This window comes from Papio anubis, chromosome 17 (assembly GCF_008728515.1).
Source record: "Papio anubis isolate 15944 chromosome 17, Panubis1.0, whole genome shotgun sequence".
NCBI classification, from domain to species: Eukaryota; Metazoa; Chordata; class Mammalia; order Primates; family Cercopithecidae; genus Papio; species Papio anubis.
In genome coordinates this window covers 6044142-6063989 of record NC_044992.1, presented here as the reverse complement: position 1 = coordinate 6063989, position 19848 = coordinate 6044142, and the positions used below count along the sequence as shown (strand labels likewise).

General features: G+C 54.7%; 1 protein-coding gene across 1 annotated transcript in view; it reads left to right on the top strand.

The window, feature by feature from the left end:
• The first annotated feature begins 1609 nt into the window (after window positions 1-1609).
• Window positions 1610-19848, top strand: part of PITPNM3 (PITPNM family member 3) — a 101858-nt gene continuing 83619 nt past the window's right edge. The window contains 1 exon segment of the mRNA XM_031657221.1: window positions 1610-1711. Within this exon segment, the coding sequence (XP_031513081.1) occupies window positions 1690-1711 (22 nt within the window). The 5' untranslated portion in view covers window positions 1610-1689.

The following is a 19848-nucleotide window of genomic DNA, read 5'->3' as shown; positions in this document are numbered from 1 at the left end:
GTGCCGGTGAACAGCGTTGGATCCAGGAGCCCAGAGCTTGGGAAATTCCACATCTATTGGAGTTGGTGCTGTCATCTGGCTCTAGGATCCAGAGCTCTTGGAACTCTTGGGTTTCCTGGGAGGTGAACCCTGGCAAACCTGGATGGTGGTTCTCCCTGGGTGAAGCCGTACTAGGGAGTTTGGGTAGAGGGCCCTGGGAAGCCCTGGTTTTGTCGGGTGAGGTGTCAGAAGGCAGAGCAGAACTCATGGATGGGACATGTGGGATACAGATTTCAGCTCAAGCGAGTAAGAACATTCTTAATGCCAGCACTAGCACCCCCCCCCCCCAAATTTAAAATTTAAAAAAGGAAGAACTCTCACTTAAGATACTGAGCTTCCTGTCCTTGGAGGTAACCAACCAGGAGCTGAAGGACTGCTTAGCAGGAATCCTGGGACTGGAGTCAAAGCCCCAGAGGAGGAGAGGAGGCTCTGGACTGAGAGCCCCCATCTAACCCCATGTGTGCCCTGTTTCCATAGAGGAGTTTGCGCGACCCTGGAGCCTGGACCATGGATGAAATTCTCCAGTTGACCTTTTCCCTGTTAAGTGGAGTGGGATAGGGTGGGTTGGGTGCCTGGCTATATAGACGGTAACTGGGCTTCAGCCTTACCATTTTCCGGGGGGAGGCAGGGCACCGTCTCAGTGGAAGGTTGCTACCTCTCAGGCACCGCCAAATACGATTGGCCATCTCCTGCCCTCTGTTGGGGCTGGACTGTGGATCCCTGCTGCCCCTAAGCAGAGCTCATAACCCAAATCTTCGTGGCCCACGACGCCTGTCCACTAGCATCCCTGCATCCCGGTTTGGGAAGTGGAAGGCGGGTACTGCTCACCACCAAGCCACTGGGGTCCACAACGCCTGCCCTAGCCTGGAACCCAGGTGGATGTGCAAGTGTTTTACTTACCCCTTGAGGGTTAAAATCACGGGAATCCCTTCTCTTTTCAGGTTAGGTCAGACGCTATAAATGATTCAGAGCCCCTGGAGTGGGGGCTGATGGAGGGGGTCCCTCTCTTGTCTCTGATCCCACAGCGACTTTCCTCTTGGCTTCGTGGGAGCCTCCCTGGGTCCCTGTCCTCCTTCCTCTCCCCGTTCCCTCTGTCCCTCTCTCCCGGAGCCGGGCTCTGGGTCTCTGGTCTCCTCTGAATTTCTCTCTCTCTCCCTCTCCCTCGGCGTTCCGGCCCTAGGAGCGTCTCTCTCCAGCGCTGTCTCACAGTCTCTGCGCCCCTCTCCCAGTCCAGGGCCCCGTCTCAGTCCGGCCCGCAGTGTCTCGGGCTGTCTCCGCGTCTCTGCGCCCCTGGGCTGCCGCCCCTCGCGCGCTGCGGTGGCCGCGCGGGCCGGAGCGGAGCGGGCTGGAGCGCGGCGGCCGCGGCCCGGGGCGGGGGTGCGGGCCCGCGGGGGCGGCGTTGGGCGCCTTCCTTCGTCAGTCCCTCCCCGGCGGCCGGGGGGGGGGGGGGGGCGCGGCCGCCGCTCGGCGCCTTTAAGGGAGCGGGAGGGAGCGGCGAGGCGGCGGCGGCTGCGGTGGCGGCAGCCGAGGCGAGCGGGGCGGGGGCGCGGGCGCGGCGCTCGGAGTCCGTTCGGGGCCGGAGGCGGCCGGGGCCGGGCCCGGGAGGCGCGAGGAGCGCGGGTAGCGCCGCCGGAGCCCGCCGCCCGGGACATGGCTAAGGCGGGCCGTGCAGGTGAGGGCGGGCGCGGGGAGGGCAGGGCCGGGGCCCGGGGGAGGGACTCGCGCGTCTCGAGGAGGGGCCGCCGGCCCAGGTGAGCCCCTCACGCAGGTGGGCGGAGGTCCTGGGAGGGCGGAGGGGGCGGTGGCGGGGCTGGACCTCCTGCGCGTGGAGAGGGGGCTGTGCGCGCCCCCAGTCCTTCCTGCGCCCCCGGTCACCTCGCGGGACACCGCGTCTCCCTCTCCACGGCCCCGCCGGAAAGGGCCAGGTCTGCGGCGCCCCGGGCCAGTCCCGCCGTTGGGAGCCCTCTGCACCCTCCGGAGGCCCCGGGCAGACCCGGGCTCTCCCACCGAAGGGGATGTCCCGCGGCCGCCGCTTCGTCCCACATCCCCAACGCAAACCGGGACGCGCCCCCTGGTCCTGCAGCTCTCTCCATCCAGGACGCCACAACCCCCCGCCCCAGCCCCCGTCACCAGCTCAGTCCAGAGACCCAGATCCCTTCTCGGGAAGAAGGGGAGCCCCGCGCCACCCCGGCAGCTGGCCGCCCCGCCCCCTCCCCCATCGACCCTGGGACCCAAAGCCTCGGCTGTGGAGGCCTCTTCTGGGGTCCCGTGGGCTCTGCCCTCCCCCAGGCTCAGAAGGTGTAGCCCGTGGTTTGAGGGAGCTGGCATTAGTCATTCGTTCATTCATCCAGCCCGACGTTCATTCACTAGCATCTGCTCTGTGCCAGACCCTGAGCTGGGCACCGGGGCTCAGGCGGACTCAGTCCCCCTGCTGCGCCCATGCTGGGGAGACCCAGGCCCGTGACTCATCGGGCACACTCTGGGCCCGATGGTGCCTTGGGAGGCGGGTGGAGGACAGCTGTGCCCACAGGGCCGGCCATACAGTAGGCGGCAGCAAGCCTGGTCTCGGCAGTGCCTCTTGTGAGGCTGGTGTGTGAGAATCTACCGTGAACTCACACCCAACCCGTGACGTTGGCAGGTGCCATGCTGTCCCCCAGGACCGGGTTCGACGGTGAAGGAATGGGTGTGAATTCACCCGTATGCACACTGGGTGTGAATACCACCAGGCTGTGTGTCAATCCACCCCCACGCACGAAAGCTGTCTGGGACCCTGGGCTGGGGACCCGTCTCCCTGTGCAGGCACTGAGTCTGTAAGATTTAGGTGCCTGAGAATGCACTCCCGTTCTGTCCCCAGGGAGTCACCCCTGTCGGGGTGGGGCCGGTTGTGTGAGACACAGCCAGTATGGAACACAGCTAAACAGGCTTCTCACTCCCCTCCCTTTTCCCCTCCTGAGGGAGGCACTGTGAGATGACGCCAGGGAGGCTGAAAAAGGCTTCTTGCCTCCCTCCTCCCTCCACCATGCCTGGGTCCTCACCCACCCCGACTCCTTACAATGGCCCGTAGCAGGGCGTGTGTTCCGTCTGCTGCCCTACCTTCTGTGTGTGTGTGTGTGTGTGTGTGCGCGCGCCCACGCACCTGGACGCCGTGAGCACAGGTCGCCTGCCAGGACACTGTCTTCACAACAGCAGTGAACAGTTCTATGTACTGCTTGTTCTATGTACTAGGCAGGGTGCTAAGCTCTTTACTGCACTGTGATCCTGGGAGCAAGGAATTGCGACTCTCCCCCTTTTAAAACATCTAGAAACAGATACTCAGAGAAATAGCAGTGTCAAGGTGGCTCAGAGGGTCTGAGCAGAGCCTGGACTCACAGCCAGGTCTATTGAACTTGAAGGACTCTCTCCGTCACTGCCCTGATAGGTGACCCCCTTACCAAATGGGGGTACCAGTCTCAGTCCCTCTGCCTGAGCCCATGGGTCCTTTGGTCCCTGGGCTGACAGTCTGTGGGAATTTGTTCCAGTGACAGGTGGAAAAACTGCTCTGCTCTGAGCATCGATGCCTCGTGCTGTTCTAACATTTTTTTTTTTCTACTGCAATTTCACGCTTGGCCCTTTCCCTCGAGGCAACACAGATTCACCACGTCTGTGGGTCCAGTGCCTGGGCTCCTGCCCCCCACACTCAGCAGTCACCCCAAGGGGTCTGGTTACCTCTCCCTTCTCAGCTGTCCCAGGCTCCTCTGCATTTTGTAAATGCCCCTTCTCTTTTTCTTTCTTCTTCTTCTTCTTTTTTTTTTTTTTTTTTGTTTTTTTGAGACAGAGTCTCGGTCTGTCTCCCAGGCTGGAGGGCAATGGCTTGATCTCGGCTCACTGCAACCTCTGCCTCCCAGGCTGAAGCGATTCTCCTGCCTCAGCCTCCCAAGTAACTGGTATTACAGATACCTACCACCACGCCTGGCTAATTTTTGTATTTTTAGTAGAGACGGGGTTTCACCATGTTGGCCAGGCTGGTTTTGAACTCCTGACCTCAAATGATCCGCCGCCCACCTTAGCCTCCCAAAGTGATGGGATTACAAGTGTGAGCCACTGTGCCCGGCCTCCCTTCTCTTCTTGAGGCTCCTAAGCCTATTGAATCGAAAACAACACATAGTAATGTGGGCATGAGAATCACATATTCCCCACTGGCAACATCTGTGAAGAATAGATTGGTGAGCTTTAGAACAGAGGGATCCCTTGGAGGTCAGGAACCCGTCTCTTTCTTCACAGCTGGGGAAACTGAGGCCCAAGCAGACCATGTAACAGAGAGAGGGGTGGCTGTTCAGTACCACCTGCCTCGGATGGGCAGACTGATGGGCAGGAATGATCAGGCCTTCACTCTGGGGGGTGACATGGGAACAAAGGGCGGCTGAAGGCCAGGAGTGGAGGCTGTGGCACCTGGCCTGTGAGTGAGGGGTCTGCGCCGTGACCTTCGAGGTGTTGCCTCTAAAATCTGGCCAGTAGATCACCCACGGCGAGAAAAGACAGAGCTTTGGGCCCCAGGGCTGCCATGGTACCTGACTTTAGGTCATCACATGTGGTCTGGTGAATAATACCCCTGGAGTTGTGCAGTGCACAGCCTGAGCAGCAGGTCATGGCTGTGCCAGATTTGTGGCACGGCTTGTGTCAGACAAGAGCTAAAGGGAGGCAGTGAAAGGACTTTCACACTGCCAGGAAAATCCAGGTACAAGAGAAATTGTTATCAGGGCCCAGAGAGGATGAGATAAATCTTCAGAAGATGAATCCAGATGGGTTATTACCAGTCCTCAATCTCTAGGGGAGATTTCAGTTACACAGACAGGCATCATTTATGGTGGCCCCAGTCTAGCCAGCGACAGGGAGGTGGGGGCAGGGGTGGGGAGGATTCAGAAGCTCTGTGTAGGAAGGGATAATTTACAGTACAGAGCTCCCCACGGAGCAGAGAGGCCAGTGAGTGGCTTGAGACAATGAAGGTTGGGTTTCTCTGGGAGATGGGCCCTAAAGGCTAGCAGAGTTTGGATAGAAAGGTGGCCAGGGGGCTGGGCGCGGTGGCTCACGCCTGTAATCCCAGAACTTTGGGAGGTCGAGGCCGGGGGATCACGAGGTCAAGAGATTGAGACCATCCTGGCTAACACGGTGAAACCCCTTGTCTACTAAAAACACAAAAACAAAATTAGCCGGGCATGGTGGCGGGCGCCTCTAGTCCCAGCCACTCGAGAGGCTGAGGTGAGAGAATGGTGGGAACCCAGGAGTCAGAGCTTGCAGTGAGCCGAGATCGTGCCACTGCACTCCAGCCTGGGCGACAGAGCGAGACTCCGTCTCAAAAAGAAAAGAAAAGGAAGGTGGCCAGGGGCCGGCGTCCAGGTGGGGGTAATGGCTTGAACAAAGGCTAGGAGGATGGAAGGGAGGAGGCGCATGTGTAAATGTGGAAGGACTGCTATGGGTAGGCGTGGAGGGTGGGCAGGAAGGGCCCAAGAGTAAAGAAATCCGTCTGGCTGGAGTGGAAGAGTGCAGAGGGCCAAAAGGAACTCCAAAGAGCATGAAGACAGGAGTGCCGGGGCAGATCCCTCTGGCTGGGACGCGAGGGCTCCTGGGAAGCTGGAGAGAGGCCAGCCGGGTGGAGCTGCCTTTGTTGGGAAGGGTTGGTTCTGATGCCTGCCAGCCACACTGCCCCTCCCTTCCTGTCTGCCTCCCTGTGTCCCTCCCTCTGCACCCCAACAGGCTGCCCCTCTCTCCCACTGGGAGAATGCGAGTTTTGGGGTGGGGGCAGGTCCTCAGGCTAGGCAGGAGCAGAGTGAGCAGCCTAGAGGGTCTTGGCACCTCTCAGGCTGGGGCAGGAATGTCTGCAGAGACAGAGCCAAGGCCACGGGGCTGGGCCTCCCGGGCCGGAGGAACCAGTTGATTCTCCTCTCAGGTGTTCGCCTCTGCTCTGAGGGGTATAGCTGGCAGGCTTCCATGTGGCAAACCTAGTAATTTGAGTCAGTAGAGTAATGATCCTACAGTGTTCGGATGGGAGCGAACATTTCCATACTCATGTTCCAAGTCCTCGTTAACAATGGGTCGCTGAGGGCCCGTGAGGGGTAGGTATTTAGCCAACGTCACAGAAGAAGGTGACGGCAGAGCCGGGGTTTCCAGAGTGTGCACTTTGCTCTGCTGAGTCAGCCTCCTTTGGGGTCCTCCTGGAGTGGGGTGTGTGCTGTCACATCCTCCCAAAGCCAGACCCACCTTCTCCTGGGCCCCTTACTCTGTGGCTCCCAGGGGCAGGGACTAGTGGCTGGGAGGAAACATCAGGAAGCTTGGTTTCCACTCAGAGGAGGAAACATCTGGAAGCTTGGAAAGGGGACTAGTGCAGATTTTTTTTTTAAAACACTTTTTAATCCTTTTTTTTTTTTTCGTAGAAACGGGGGTCTCATCATGTTGCCCAGGCTGGTCTCAAACTCTGGGCCTCAAGTAATCCTTCCTGCTTTGACTTCCCAAAATGCTGGGATTACAGGCACGAGCCATCACAACTGGACAACGCTGGGATTCTTAAATCTTTGGGGAGGTGCCAGGGGATTTGAGGCATGACTCTGAGAAACTGCCAGGCCTAAGGCAGTGATTGCTTTACTGTGTATCTTGGGACGGGCATTGCATTCTGCAAGGAGATGGTAAACTCACTTTCTCTGGTCCCCAGTGGGAAGGCTGTGGTCAAACCATACGCCACTGTCCAGACTCCAGGCTTTTCAAAAGCTTTCTTTTGCAGTCTGGTGTGTACTAGAGCTTCGACGTGCCTCATGTTCCTGTGCAAATACGCCGGCCTCTGTGAAGTCACCTGTCACAGCAGCAGATCCGGCAGGTCCTAGCCTGAGATGTTTGTTGCCTCTCAGTTCTGGCTGTGGTGTCCTTGTTTGAGCCAAGAATGGTGCAGCTCAAACGGAGAGGTTCCACCTCAAGCCTGTGCCCCTGGGCCTGGAACCCCTTATCTCCCATTTGAGGCCTCTATGACTTGACCTGTGTTTGGAAGTCCAGTGTGGCAGGACACAGGATATGAGGACATGGCTGGACGGTGTCCCTGCCCCAGCCACTTGCCTGGGCCATGTCTGGGTCAGACTGGCCAGAAGCTGTGATGTTTTCTCACGTACATCTTCATAGGAGACTTCACGGCTGGAGGTGGCCTGGTGACCTCTCCGTTCTACCTGTTAAGCAGGTTGGGAGACAGAGACCAGACCCTTTCGTTCAAGGGTCCTTCTCTGAGGTCTGACATCCTTTCCCCTTCAAGGACAGAGAGAGTGAACTTTCAGAGACCACGGAGGCTTTAGGGATTGGGGACTTCCTGGTAGGACCCAGCTGCCTTCCAGGAATTCCGAGATCCTAGGATCAGGAGTTTGCATCCTGGGACCGATGTGGCTCAGATCTTATAGCAGCTCTCAGCATGCTTTTCTGTCCAATGGCTCAACAGCATCTCTGAGGTAGAGCCAATGTTATTCTCATTTTATGAATGAGAAACTGAGGCCCAGAAGGGTTCACTGTCTAGTTCTGGAATCACACATAAAGTTAGAGGCAAAGCTGGAATTAGAGCTTGTGTCTCTTCTACTGCTGGAGTCAGTATTCGTGGGAGCTAACTTGTCTAACAAAGCAGAGCCCTGGCTCTGGCACTGGTTGACCTTGAACTGCCCTCTTTGGGCCTCAGTTTCCTTATCTGTAAAAGTGAAAGGGAAGAGTTTGGGGGTCAGGATGAGCTTCAGGCTCTTTCCAGCTCCATCCCTGCTCTCTCCTTTTTGGTGGCCTCCCTGGCTGTGGGTTTTACTGTGCCCTGAAGAGGCCTTGCCCCTTCTCAACTCTGACCTTGCATTGATCCTCCCAGACTTGAGGGTCAGTGAATCAATGGGGAGCTGAGGACGTGGACGTGGAGAGCACGTGCCTCCTGGCAGGCCATCACCAGGTCTGCAGCCAGGAGCCTGGAAGGGGGTGGCCAGGGTCCCCAGGGGAAGGACTTGGTGTGGGAGGGGGGAGGAGAGAATGCATAACAAATGAGTTTGGAAATCAAATGAGATCTGAGCTCCCCACCCACTCCCTCAAATCTCTCTCTACTCTCTCTCTTTTAAAATTCCTGTTTTCTAAAGAGAAAGAAAATGCTAAATTGCACCCCCTTTTGCAAACGGAATAGAGGCTTAGTGAGTCACTCCGGAGGTAAATGCCACCTCCAGGGTCCCACGTGTGCCTGTGGAGGCCTGCACAGCTGTGTGGCCACCAGCCCCCACCGGGTACGTGTGTGGCGAGGGTACACAGGGGGCAGGAGCCTCTTGTCTGTCCACGACTCTGGAGTGGGAGCTGGGTCCCAGCACTGGGGCCCCACCCAGCCAACCTGCTTCCTCCAGGCTCTCCCAGGGCTGGATTTGTGAGGCTCACACATTCATGGGGCCACAGCTCAGACTGGGCCAGGCTGGAAGCCTCTATGGTCACTGTCAGTGCTCGATTTGAGGCTAGAGATGGGGTGCAGGGTGTGGCATGTTGGGGTTCAGTCTGTGACTGGAGTTGGCACAGTGTGAGTGAATTTGGGGCTCCATGGGGTGTAGTCTGTGTGGCCAGGGCTGCGGGAGTTTGCATCTGCCTCTGGAAAGCAGGCGTCTCGGGTTTTGTGAAGCTGCTCTCTCTAGGTGTCTTGGTGAAACTCTTCTCCAGGGCTGGTGAGCAAGACAGCTTGGAGTGAACCACCTACCAGGGGAAGGTTCCTGGGGGCGTTGGGAGCCTCGTCTCTCTCTGGGAGGGTCAGCCTGTTTGTCAGAAGACCTGGGACATGGGAGGCGAGCGAGGAGGTGTTCCTCTTCCCAGATGACCCATTCTTCTGGAAGGAGGGGAAGTAGCCGTCTGTTAGCTGGTAGCAGGGATGCCAAACAAGGGTTGAAAGCAAAAATAGAAACGCGTTGGGCTCTGTCTGGGAGGGGCGTTGAGTTCTGGTGGATCCGAGAGGCCTCTTCTGAGCTGTCTGCTGCTGACACCGTGTTTGCTTGGCTCTGGGTGTTTGCAGAGCACGTCACGTCCTGCACTCCTGCCCTCCTCGGGGAGAGACCTAGGTGTGCAGGATGTGGGACTGTGAGCTCTCGGGGCTGGCAGCTGGAAGGCTTTTACTTGTTCTAGAGTCTGTCTTTCAGAGATTCTGAGTGTCTGTGGCCGCACCTCACTCATGCGCCACTGACCTTTTCTGATTGTTCTGGGTCGGTCCAGATGACCACCCTCCACAGAACTCCTTTTGGCCCTGATGTCACCCCTGTGGGTTCCTTCTCTTCCCCTTGCTCCTACTTCCTGCCCCCCATGAGGCTAGTCCCAGCCGAGCAACTCTGGAATCATCCCTTGTGGTAAAAAGAGCTATTTTCAGCTTTCCCATTACTGCCCAGTTCGAGTGTGTGTGTGTGTTTATCCCTCGCAGCCTCTGTGTTTCCTTCTTGCATAGTATAATCTGGAGCAGCGATGAGAGCTCCGCCTCTGGGGCTCTGGCTGGCAATTCCTGGCACTGTGCTTTGGCACCAAATGGAGGGGCCTGGGGGCAGAGGCAACCTTGGGCTCCATCTTTGCTCAGTTGCAGTTCAGGAGTGGCAGGTGGTATGAGTCGAATCACCTGCAGGGGGTCACGTTGGCTCTTGCTGGCATGGGTGGGGAGCTGCTACCTTCCTACTGTTTGCTCCAGGCTAATGGCAGCCTCTGATGTGCTTCTCAAAAAGCTGGCCATTTCATTGAGGTGGTGGTCTTTGAAAGAGACCCCAGACGGGCGCGGTGGCTCACGCCTGTAATCCCAGCACTTTGGGAGGCCGAGGCGGGCACATCTCCTGAGGTCGGGAGTTTGAGACCAATCTGACCAACATGGAGAAACCCTGTCTCTACTAAAAATACAAAATTAGCCGAGCGTGGTGGCGGGCACCTGTAATCCCAGCTACTCAGGAGGCTGAGGCAGGAGAATTGCTTGAACCCGGGAGGCGGAGGTTGCGGTGAGCCAAGATCACGCCATTGCACTCCTGGGCAACAAGAGTGAAACTCAGTTAAAAAGAAAAAAAAAACAAAGAGACCCCAGCATCCTTTGAGGAGTCTGATTCCAACCTGGCCTCCCGTTGCCTGGGTAGGTGCCTGGACCTTGAGTCCCTGTTCTCAGCTCTCTGCATGGGGGTCCTGGGATGAGCAGAAGGAATGCCTCCCGCTGTCCTGTCTTTCGGGCTGCCTTCCTGGGGAGCCTGCAGGTGGCAGAGCCTGTCGTGGCACAGTGGCAGGTGCTATGGGGAACTCGTTTTAGAGGGAGGAGAGAGCCTCCTCCTTATGGAACAAGAGTCTGGCGGGACATAGGGGGGACAGCTGGGCCTTGGGAGAATTGTTCCAAATAATTCAGAACTGTTGGGAGCCTAATTGGCAGAGCAAATGAAAGTACAATAGATAGCCAAAGCTATTAATCACTAATTATCTCCTAAATAAGGTAATTAATGGGTATTTAAGTGGCATATTTATGACATAACCAGCAGGTCTTCAAAAAGCACATTTTCCCCAGAGCAACTGGTTTGGCCAACTGTGCCCTGCTTGGAGACCCCCCTTACCCCTAGAAACAGGCGGCGTGACAGGAGGCACATCAGTTTTCTTCTCTGAGCTTCAGTTTTCTCATCTGTCCACAAGAATCCTGAGTCCTTTCTTACTGACCTCCCTGGGCTATCATGATGACAACAGGCAGCGGAGGCTGTGGAAATCCCAGGCAACCGTATGCAATGCCGTACAGAATTATTCTTTTTTTTTTTTTTTTTGAGATGGAGTCTTGCTCTGTCACCCAGGCTGGAGTGCAATGGCGCGATCTCGGCTCACTGCAAGCTCCACCTCCCTGGTTCAAGCAATTCTCCCTGACTCAGCCTCCCGAGTAGCTAGGATTACAGGCATGCGCCACCATGCCTGGCTAATTTTGGTATTTTTTAGTAGAGATGGGGTTTCGCCCTGTTGGCCAGGTTAGTCTCCAACTCCTGACTTCAGGTGATCCACCTGCCTCTGCCTCCCAAAGTGCTGGGATTACAGGCGTGAGCCACCGCGGCCGCCCTGTACAGGCTTTAGAGTGAACATATCTTTCACGTTATTTGATCCAAGTCCGTGATTGTGCTGGGGGCCGTTCTGTGGCCGGGCTCAGGGCTTGGTCTGTGGCTAGTAGTGTTGTTGGTCTGTGACTGAGTCAAGCTGGGTCTGTGGTCAGGTTCGTGGTGTGGTTTGAGACAGGAGTTGTGGCACGGCCCGTGGCCATGGTCATAACTCAGTCTGTGGCCGAACCGAAAGTCGAGGCTGTGGTTGAGGTTGAGGTTTGGGCCACGGCTAGTGTCAGACCTGAGCTGCCCTCAGGACCATTCTACAACCTGAAGTCAGCCTCAGTCTTTAAGCGCGTTCCTGGTGGATGGCTGGAGCCGCCAGGTTGCCCTGGAAGCTGGGTTTCTTCCTGGCTCCTCCGGGATGTCGGCTCCAGATGCTGCGTACTCGGGCGGATAGGCCCTTCCAGGGCTCCTGGCGTGTCCCCTGAAACAGACGAGCACATGAGCTCATCAGTGGCACATATAGCAGTTTGGGAGATAGTTAGGACATGTTTCTATAGCAACCAACCCCCAACCAGCACTGGTTTCCTTCAATAATGCCTTTTTCTGGAAGCAGCTTCTCCTGGCCTCTCATCTCTCCCTGGACAGCCCTACTTCAAGGCTGAGGATGGGCTGGCTGGCCCTGGACTGGTCTGGTCTCCAAATTCACCCTGATCCAGAGAGGAAGCCTGAGGACATTCCCTCAGGGATGCTCCCCTGAGAGGGGGCCTTGCTAAGATCTCCCCTGTGCCGGGCCACACTGAGCTTGACCAGAGCCTTCCCCGTGCCCAGCCCTGACCTGGCGGAGGATAGGAGCCTAGAGAGGATTCCTACCAGGTGTCTGCCCAGGGGAAACCCACAGCCCAGTGGAGCAGGCAGGCCTGGACCCAGTCTGTAAATAGGGACTCTGAGGGACACAGATGCTGGACATGAAGGACACACAAGGAGACAGGCGCCCGGGCTGGCCTCAGGAGCCAAGAAGGACTTCCAGCTGATGCTTCAAGCATCAATAGGAATTGGGGGTGGGATGGGGAGATAGAAGACGTTTCAGGCTTCAGGACCTGCAGGAGGAAAGGCCTGGGGACGAAGAGGAGCATGGCGTGAAGGCCCTCCTGGTGGCAATGTGCTGCTGAAGCCCAGGATGCTGGAAGGAGAGGCTGGGAGGGGAGAGCAAGTCCTGGCCAGCAGTAGTTCAAGTTTAGGGGGCAGACAAGGCAAGCCCCAGGGAGCTGCGATGGGAGGGAGGAGAGAGGGACTGGCCCCATGAGTGTGGGCAGGGGCAAGCATTTCCAGCCTTTGGGGAGTGGAGAGGCTCCCATTCCAGGGGCCTGAGAAGAAGGAGAGGGGCCTGTCCTTGGAAGCTACCGCGGATGAAAGAACCAAAGAAAAGCTCTTGGAGAATCACGATTTATTATTTTGTTTAACACACCCTTTTCTAGCACTGATGGAGTCTCAGGCACTCTGCTGAACCTTTTAAAGTGTTTGTTCATGTAATCCTCACTGCGACACTATGTAAGCATGATTATCCTCCCCATTTTACAGAGCAGGAAACTGAGGCACAGAAGGTTTCCTGTCATTTAGTAAGATCACTAATCGGTAAGTGGCAGAACTGGGGCTGGAAGCAGTCAGGTGGCAGCGGGACGGTGGTTCCCTCGAGGGAGGAGGAGGCAGACGGGAGGTGGGGCTTGACAGTCACCTGCCTGTCCGAGGGAGCCTCGGCCAGGCTGTAGGAAGCACTGCACTCCACGTTCTGCGTTTGGACCCCAGGGACCCCAGGGCAGAGCTGAGAGCACTGAAGTGTGATTCTAAGTGCGTGTGTGTCTGTGTGTGTGTGTGTGTGTCTGTGTGTGTGTGTGTGTGTCTGTGTGTATCTGTGTGTGTTTGTCTGCGGGTGTGTGTGTATCTGTGTGTGTGTATGTCTGTGTGTGTGTGTCTGTGTGTGTGTATCTGTGTGTGTGTGTATGTGTGTGTCTGTGTGTGTGTCTGTGTGTGTGTGTGTCTGTGTATCTGTGTGTGTATCTGTGTGTGTGTGTCTGTGTGTGTATCTGTGTGTGTGTCTCTGTGTGTGTGTGTCTGTGTGTGTGTATCTGTGTGCGTGTGTGTCTGTGTGTGTGTCTGTGTGTATCTGTGTGTGGGTGTGTGTGTGTGTGTGTGGCTACATGAGCCACATGTGTGCTCTGGGCTCTATGTGTCTACAGGGCTCTCACTGCCGGTGGGACATCCCAGGCCTGATTATTTTCACCTGCATCAGCTACCAGGAGTTCGACCCTGATGCTTGTGCTTGTAGAACCTGCTGTTCTTGTGTAAGTGTGTGTGTGTGTGTGTGTGTGTGTGAGAGAGAGAGAGACCATTCAAATGAGCCTCAGCCCTGCCACCAGGCACTGCTCTCACTCTGCGCCCCAGGCTGGAAGGCAGTGGCATGATGATGGCTCAATGCAGCCTCCACCTCCTGGGCTCAAGTGATCCTCCCACGTCAGCCTCCTGAGTACCTGGGACTATAGGCACATGCCACCCTGCCAGGCTTATTTTTTTATTTTGATTTTTTTGTACAGATGGGGTCTCACTTTGTTGACCTGGCTGGTCTCAAACTCCTGGGCTCAAGCAATCCTCTTGCCTTGGCCTCCCAAAGTGCTGGGATTACAAGTGTGTGGCACCATGCCTGGCCTCCCTCTCCTCTTCTGAGGCACAGATTGCTTCAGTCCATCCAGCATTGGCAGGCTGCAGCTTCTGATATAGCCATAGGCAGGGCTGGGCCTGGAAGCTGTGGCCACAGGCCAATAGGTACAGGTGCCGGCCCAGCGCTGTGCACCCACCAGGGCCTCGCTCAGGGGCACCTGTTCCTCCCTGAGGTCTGGAAATTGCACGTGTTATCTGAATGTCCCTGGAGTCACAACTGCCAGCAGACACCCGTGTGCCCTCCTTTGCCCTGATGCTCCTTACCCTTGAGGAGAAAGTTCTAGATCCAGCTTTACCTGGAAAGGGCTCAGTTGTTTTGGCCTATGTCTCTCCCTTCCTCCCACCTGCCCTAGCCTGGCCAACCCTGCCAACCCCTTCCCTGGAGGCTCGTCTTGTCTTCCCCTCCCCCAGAAACCCTCTGGCCACCCTAGCCGGTCCCTGCTTCGGGGAGGTGCAGTTCCCACTTGCCACGGGACAGACACTGCGGGTGTGGAATTTCGCACGGGCCAGGCCGCCTGCTCCTCTGTTCCTCCTGTGCTCTGTGCAGGGAGCAGTATAGGTCTGTGCCCCCAGGGCTGGCACTTCTGAGGGCAGGGACTGTTCCAGTTCAGCTCTGTCCCCTACTCCTTCCTCCTGGGCACCATCTGGCCCAAGGTCTGGCCCAGGAAGCATCGGCCAATACCTTTGTTCTGCATCTTACGGTCAGGGCGTTCCTCACTGTGAACCGTCTTCCCCTCAGACAGAGTTCCTGAGTACGGGGGTGGCATCTTCTTTCACCTGAGGACGCTGCCCCTGGGCTGAGGCTGCCTTGGGGTCCCTGATATAGAGGAGAACACACATAGGAGATGCCTGTCCGTCTGTCTGCCTGTATGTCTCTCTGTCTGCCTATTCCTATGTCCCTGTGTGGGAAAGATGGCCAGGAGGAGCTGTCGACCTGAGTGGGGTCTTTGGCTGCACCCATGCTAGGGAGATCCAGACCCATGACAAGCTCCCGGAGACCACTCTGGACCTGAGGTGGGGGGTATCGGGGCCAGGAGAGGGAGTGGGGATGGCTTCCGGCAGCCACTCCCACTGAGCGGCCCAGCTCGGAGCTGTGCTGGCATTGCTGGGGTGAAGGGTCATTTGTTTCTCTCTAAATTGCTAGAGGAAGAGTTGGGATATTCCCCTTCTCTTTAATCCTGACTTCACATTTTAAATAAATGTGGGGCTGGGTGCGGTGGCTCACACCTGTAACCCCAGCACTTTGGGAGACCGAGGTGAGCAGATCGCTTGAGCTCGGGAGTCCAAGACCAACCTGGGCAACGTGGCAAGACCCTGTCTCAATTAAAAAACAAAAAGTAAAAATAAATCAATGTGGTCGTGAAGGTGGATGGAAGGAGGGTCTTCAGGAGGAGGTGGGCTGGGCCTTGGAGGACACAGATAGAGCTCTGAGGCCTTGGGGAGGGCCCCTGGCAGCTGCCTGGAAGCCCCTCAGGTGGACTTACCTTGCCTCAATCCTTGGTCCTGTAGCTGATAAGGCCACCATTTCCAAATGACATCTGGGGGCTGATGTCATTTAAATCTCCTAACAGTGGGGTGAGGATTATGATGCTCGTTTTCCAGATGAGAAAAGCAAGGCTCAGTGAAGTTAACTTACTTCAGGTCCTAGATTAGCAAGTGGTAACACTGCACCAGATTTGTGTCGTTCCAAAGCCCGTGTTCTAACCTCTACTAAATTTTCACCCGTGGCTGGAGCTGGTGTACTTTGTGTGTGAGGGAGAGAGGGAGAGAATTCTGGGACTGGGCATGCATGCATGATTCTTAGGAACAGTATTAGGAAGGGGGGTGGCAGGTAGGTAGGCTCACACTCTCCAAGGAATGCAGGCAGACACACACACAACAGCCACGCAGACACAGGGACAGATGCTCGTGTAACACTAGACACCTCTATGTAGGAATGTAGACATCCATTTAGATTTTCCCACAGACACAAGGATACCCAGATACTGATTTGTAGAGCTGATGTGCAGATGGTTCTAGAACTGGGACAGCTGAGCCCCCCAGGACTGGGGTCCCCATGAGGAGCCAGGGGCAGGCCTCTGGCCTCTTGCCCAGCTGGCCAGCAGCAGGTAGAAGGGTTGCTATTTCCAAGAGAGCAGGCAATGGAGAGAGGAGGAGACTGAGGTCCCCCACCCTGAGCTTTTCCGCAGAGGAAACGCCTTCCTGAAACATCACTGAGGCTCCGTTTCCTTAGCCGTAAGGTGGGGATTCATTATATCTACTTTGCTAGGCTTGGTTAGGATGACTTTAGCTAATGTCTGAAAAGCAGCTAGCAGACTGCCTGGCACGCTGTACTCACCAAGCAAATCATTTTTATTCATTTACTTGTTTGTCAAACACTTCCTGGCCCTCTTCTGTGTGGGAGCTTTGTGCTGGACCCAGAAAATGCAGAGAAGCGTAGGGCAAGGACCTGCCTCAAGGACGCTGCTTCTGAGCCTTTCCCTGTTCCGGGGTCATCATGCCCATCTGCTCTGACTCTCAGGAACCTGCGTGGCCTCTAGCACATCTGACTTGTGGTCCTCTCCCCCAGGAGACTTTGTGACCGTCTTTGGCAACTATATTCCCTTCCTCTTGAAGTTTGCAGGTGATAGAGATTGGGCAGTGGGAGGAGCCTTAAAACTCACCGGTTCCAAGCTTCCATCCATGACAGGTCCTACCCTACCTGGTCAGGCTCCATTTCCCCTATTCCCATCCCCCTTCAATCATTGGCCCCAGCCACATGGATTTCTTTCTGCTCCTTGGACACACCAAGCTCATGTAGGAATTTCTTTACCCTTGCAGTTCTTTCATCCAAGAAGGCTCTTATCCATGGATTCTGCACGGTCCATCCCACACATGTGTGTGCATGAGCAGATGTGCATACACACAGACACACAGACACACACAGACATACACATGCTTAGCATGTCTGGGTTTTCTCATTATTCAGGCCTCTGCTTGCCTGACACCTTTCCACAAAGGTCTTTCCCTCTAACCCCTCCTGAGACACTGCCCATTGCTCTTCTCCTTGTTGGAAATATGACCTTTGTTGTTTGCCAAAAAATCTGCATGCTGGAGGAAGAGATGCAGGGAACAGTTCCCATGTTCCATCTTCACATATCTGTTTTTACAGGTTCTTTTTATACAAGTGTGTATAACTGAGGTTCCCCGCACCCCATCACCTTTCCAGGAGTTTGTGGGGCAGCCCCTGCTGGTGGGGGAAGATTTGTATCCAGTATACATTTAAAAACCAAGGCGGGGCGGGGCACAGTGGCTCACACCTGTAATCCCAGCACTTTGGGAAGCCAAGGTGGGTGGATCACGTGAGGTCAGGAGTTCGAGACCAGCCTGACCAACATGGTGAAACCCTGTCTCTACTAAAAATACAAAAATTAGCCGGGCATGGTGGCAGACACCTGTAATCCCAGCTACTTGGGAGGCTGAGGCAGAAGAATCTCTTGAACCTGAGAAGTGGAGGGTGCAGTAAGCCGAGATCGCACCATTGCATTCCAGCCTGGGCGAAAAGAGCAAAACTCTGTTTCAAAAACAAAATAAAACAAAACACCAAGGCAGGTATGCGTTTTGAAAGCAAGTAGAATAATAGTAAACAAGATAAAATATGCATTTGAAAAGAAATCTAAATGTATATTTTAACCACAAAAGAGAGTCACAATAATAAACGGGAGACATCGCGTTAGTTCAGCATTTATAACTACAATAGGTGACAAAGTTCTTTTGATGTCCGAGGCTGAGTTTCCCCACTATTTTCTCTGCGTGGATGTAGAGATCCACACGCTCAAGCCTGTCTATTCTTTAGGCTGTAATTACCACATAAGAGACACTTGAGGAAGGAGGACGTAGTGTAGGAAGGGAGAGGTTTTAGGTTGAAATTATCTGGGTTGTTTATTTGACCCAGGCTGGCTTTTCCTTCCCCGCCTGCAGAATGTAAACTTTGTGAGCGTCCAATCCTGTCCTTTCATTCCCCACAGTGTTCCCGTACCCAACACAGTGTCTGTGGAATGAGAGGCCCCCTTTGATGCCCACCAGCCCCTTCCTTCTCTGCTCACCTGTAGCTGGGAGAACTCGCTCCCTCAAACAGAGCTAACTGGTCTCCCTGTAGCTTTTCCCTCTGCCCCAGACCTCCCCCTGGACCCCTGCACATGTCATCAGAGAGAATGCCTCTGTCTTTGTTCTCAGATGGATCCAAATCGTGCATGTTTAAGGCCACGGCATAGAGGAGCCTCTCACTGGGCTCTTGCTGTTCAAACTCAGGAACCAAATGGATCCAGATAAATCCTCAATTGACTCCGTTGCTACTTAAACTCTTGCTTCTTACTATCTGAAACTCAGGAGCTGAACAGATGAGGATAATAGGACTTTCCTGACTATCCAAATTCTTTCTTCTTAGGAACGGAAAAGATTTGGATAGCAAGGGAGATTTGTATATTAATATAGCATGTTCACATAGTATGCAAATATAGTAGATATGATAGATTTTATACCTTTAGTATCTGTTGATTGAGAAAATATACCGTTAATATAATTCAGGAATAATTTTAAGTGATTGTAGTTTTTGAATCACGGAAATTTTTACATACATTTGCTTTATACCTAAGTATTTTGTGTGTGCTATTTTAAATGGCATTATCATTTTCAAATTTCAGTTCATTTCTTGTATCTAGGAATGCAATTGACGTTTGCATGTCGATCTTGTATCCTACAATCCTGCTATACTCAGTTGTTGGTTCTGGTGGTTTTTATTAACATAGATTTTGTAGGCTTTTTGTTTTCTGCATAGACAACAATCATGTCATCTGCAAATAAAGACAATTTTATTTCTTCCTTTCCAATCTATATCCCTTTCGTATCTTTTTTCTTGTCTTATTGCAATAGCTAGAATGTCCTCCACATGCATTTGGAAAATAGTCCCGGATCCATGTTCGGAACACACAGTTGTGGTACATCTGGACTCTTGCAGTAAATCCAGGGCCCGAGGGTGGGACATCGGCTCACACTGGTGGAGGCAGAGGATCAGAAGCTTAGGGAATCAGCCTTGTACCTAGAGGTGACCACTGAGTTGGTGCTCACTATAACCTCTGTCCTTTTGATGTCTCAGAATGTGCTTCTCACTGGGCTCCAAGCCATGAAGCACAAACTGGGTGTGTGTTTGGAAGTTTGTGGTGGGCCAGGCAGGAATGACAGGCAGGAGGGCTGTGTCCCTGGACGGCCTGGGCTGGCCCTCTCCCTTCAGGAACAGTTTATGCTCTGGAGTCTGGACTCAGGGCAAGGAGCAGTGCCAGCATCCTGCAGGGTAGGGGGTGTGGTGAACTGGGACTGTAGCAGGTATCTGTAAGGGTTGCACCATCAGGCTCACCTGGCAGTGGCTGGGGAGGATGTCTACCCCCTGCTTGTTTATTGACAGCTACTGCTGGCTGGGTGGACTCCTCCAATATCAGTCAGAGTAGAAGAGTTTCAAAGGACAGTCTCTGCCAGGATTTCCACTGTACAGATGGAAAAACTGAGGCAGGGGCATTGCTGATACAAGAACGCAGGTCTCTGAGGGACAGGATGTGTGTGCCTGGTAGCCAGGGCCAGTGAAATGTGAGCAGAAGTGTGTGATTTCTGGGCAGAAGCATTTAAGACTGGTGAGATTTTCTGAGCCCTTCTGCCCTGCTTGGCTAGAACCTGATGTCTCCTTTTGGGCTGGTGACATTACAAAGTGGTGGCACCTTTGAGTGACCACGACGAGCAGAGCTCCCTTCCAGCCTGTGTGTGAGTGAGAAATGAACCACTGCTGTTTAAATGTCTGAGCTCATTTGTTAATACAGCAGAGCTTCCCCTGTGCTGACTGAGACACTGCTTGGCAAAGTCACCTTGGCAAAGGCTCTTAATTACCACCAGCCTCGGTGTTAGGACTTGCAAAATGGGCACACTCATTCCTGCTCTGCTGTGCTTACTCAGAGAAGCTTTTGAGCTTCAATGACAGCACAGGAGAGGGAGGTCTCTATGAGGTCTGAGGCCTCGGAGGGAGAGGGCACAGATGTGC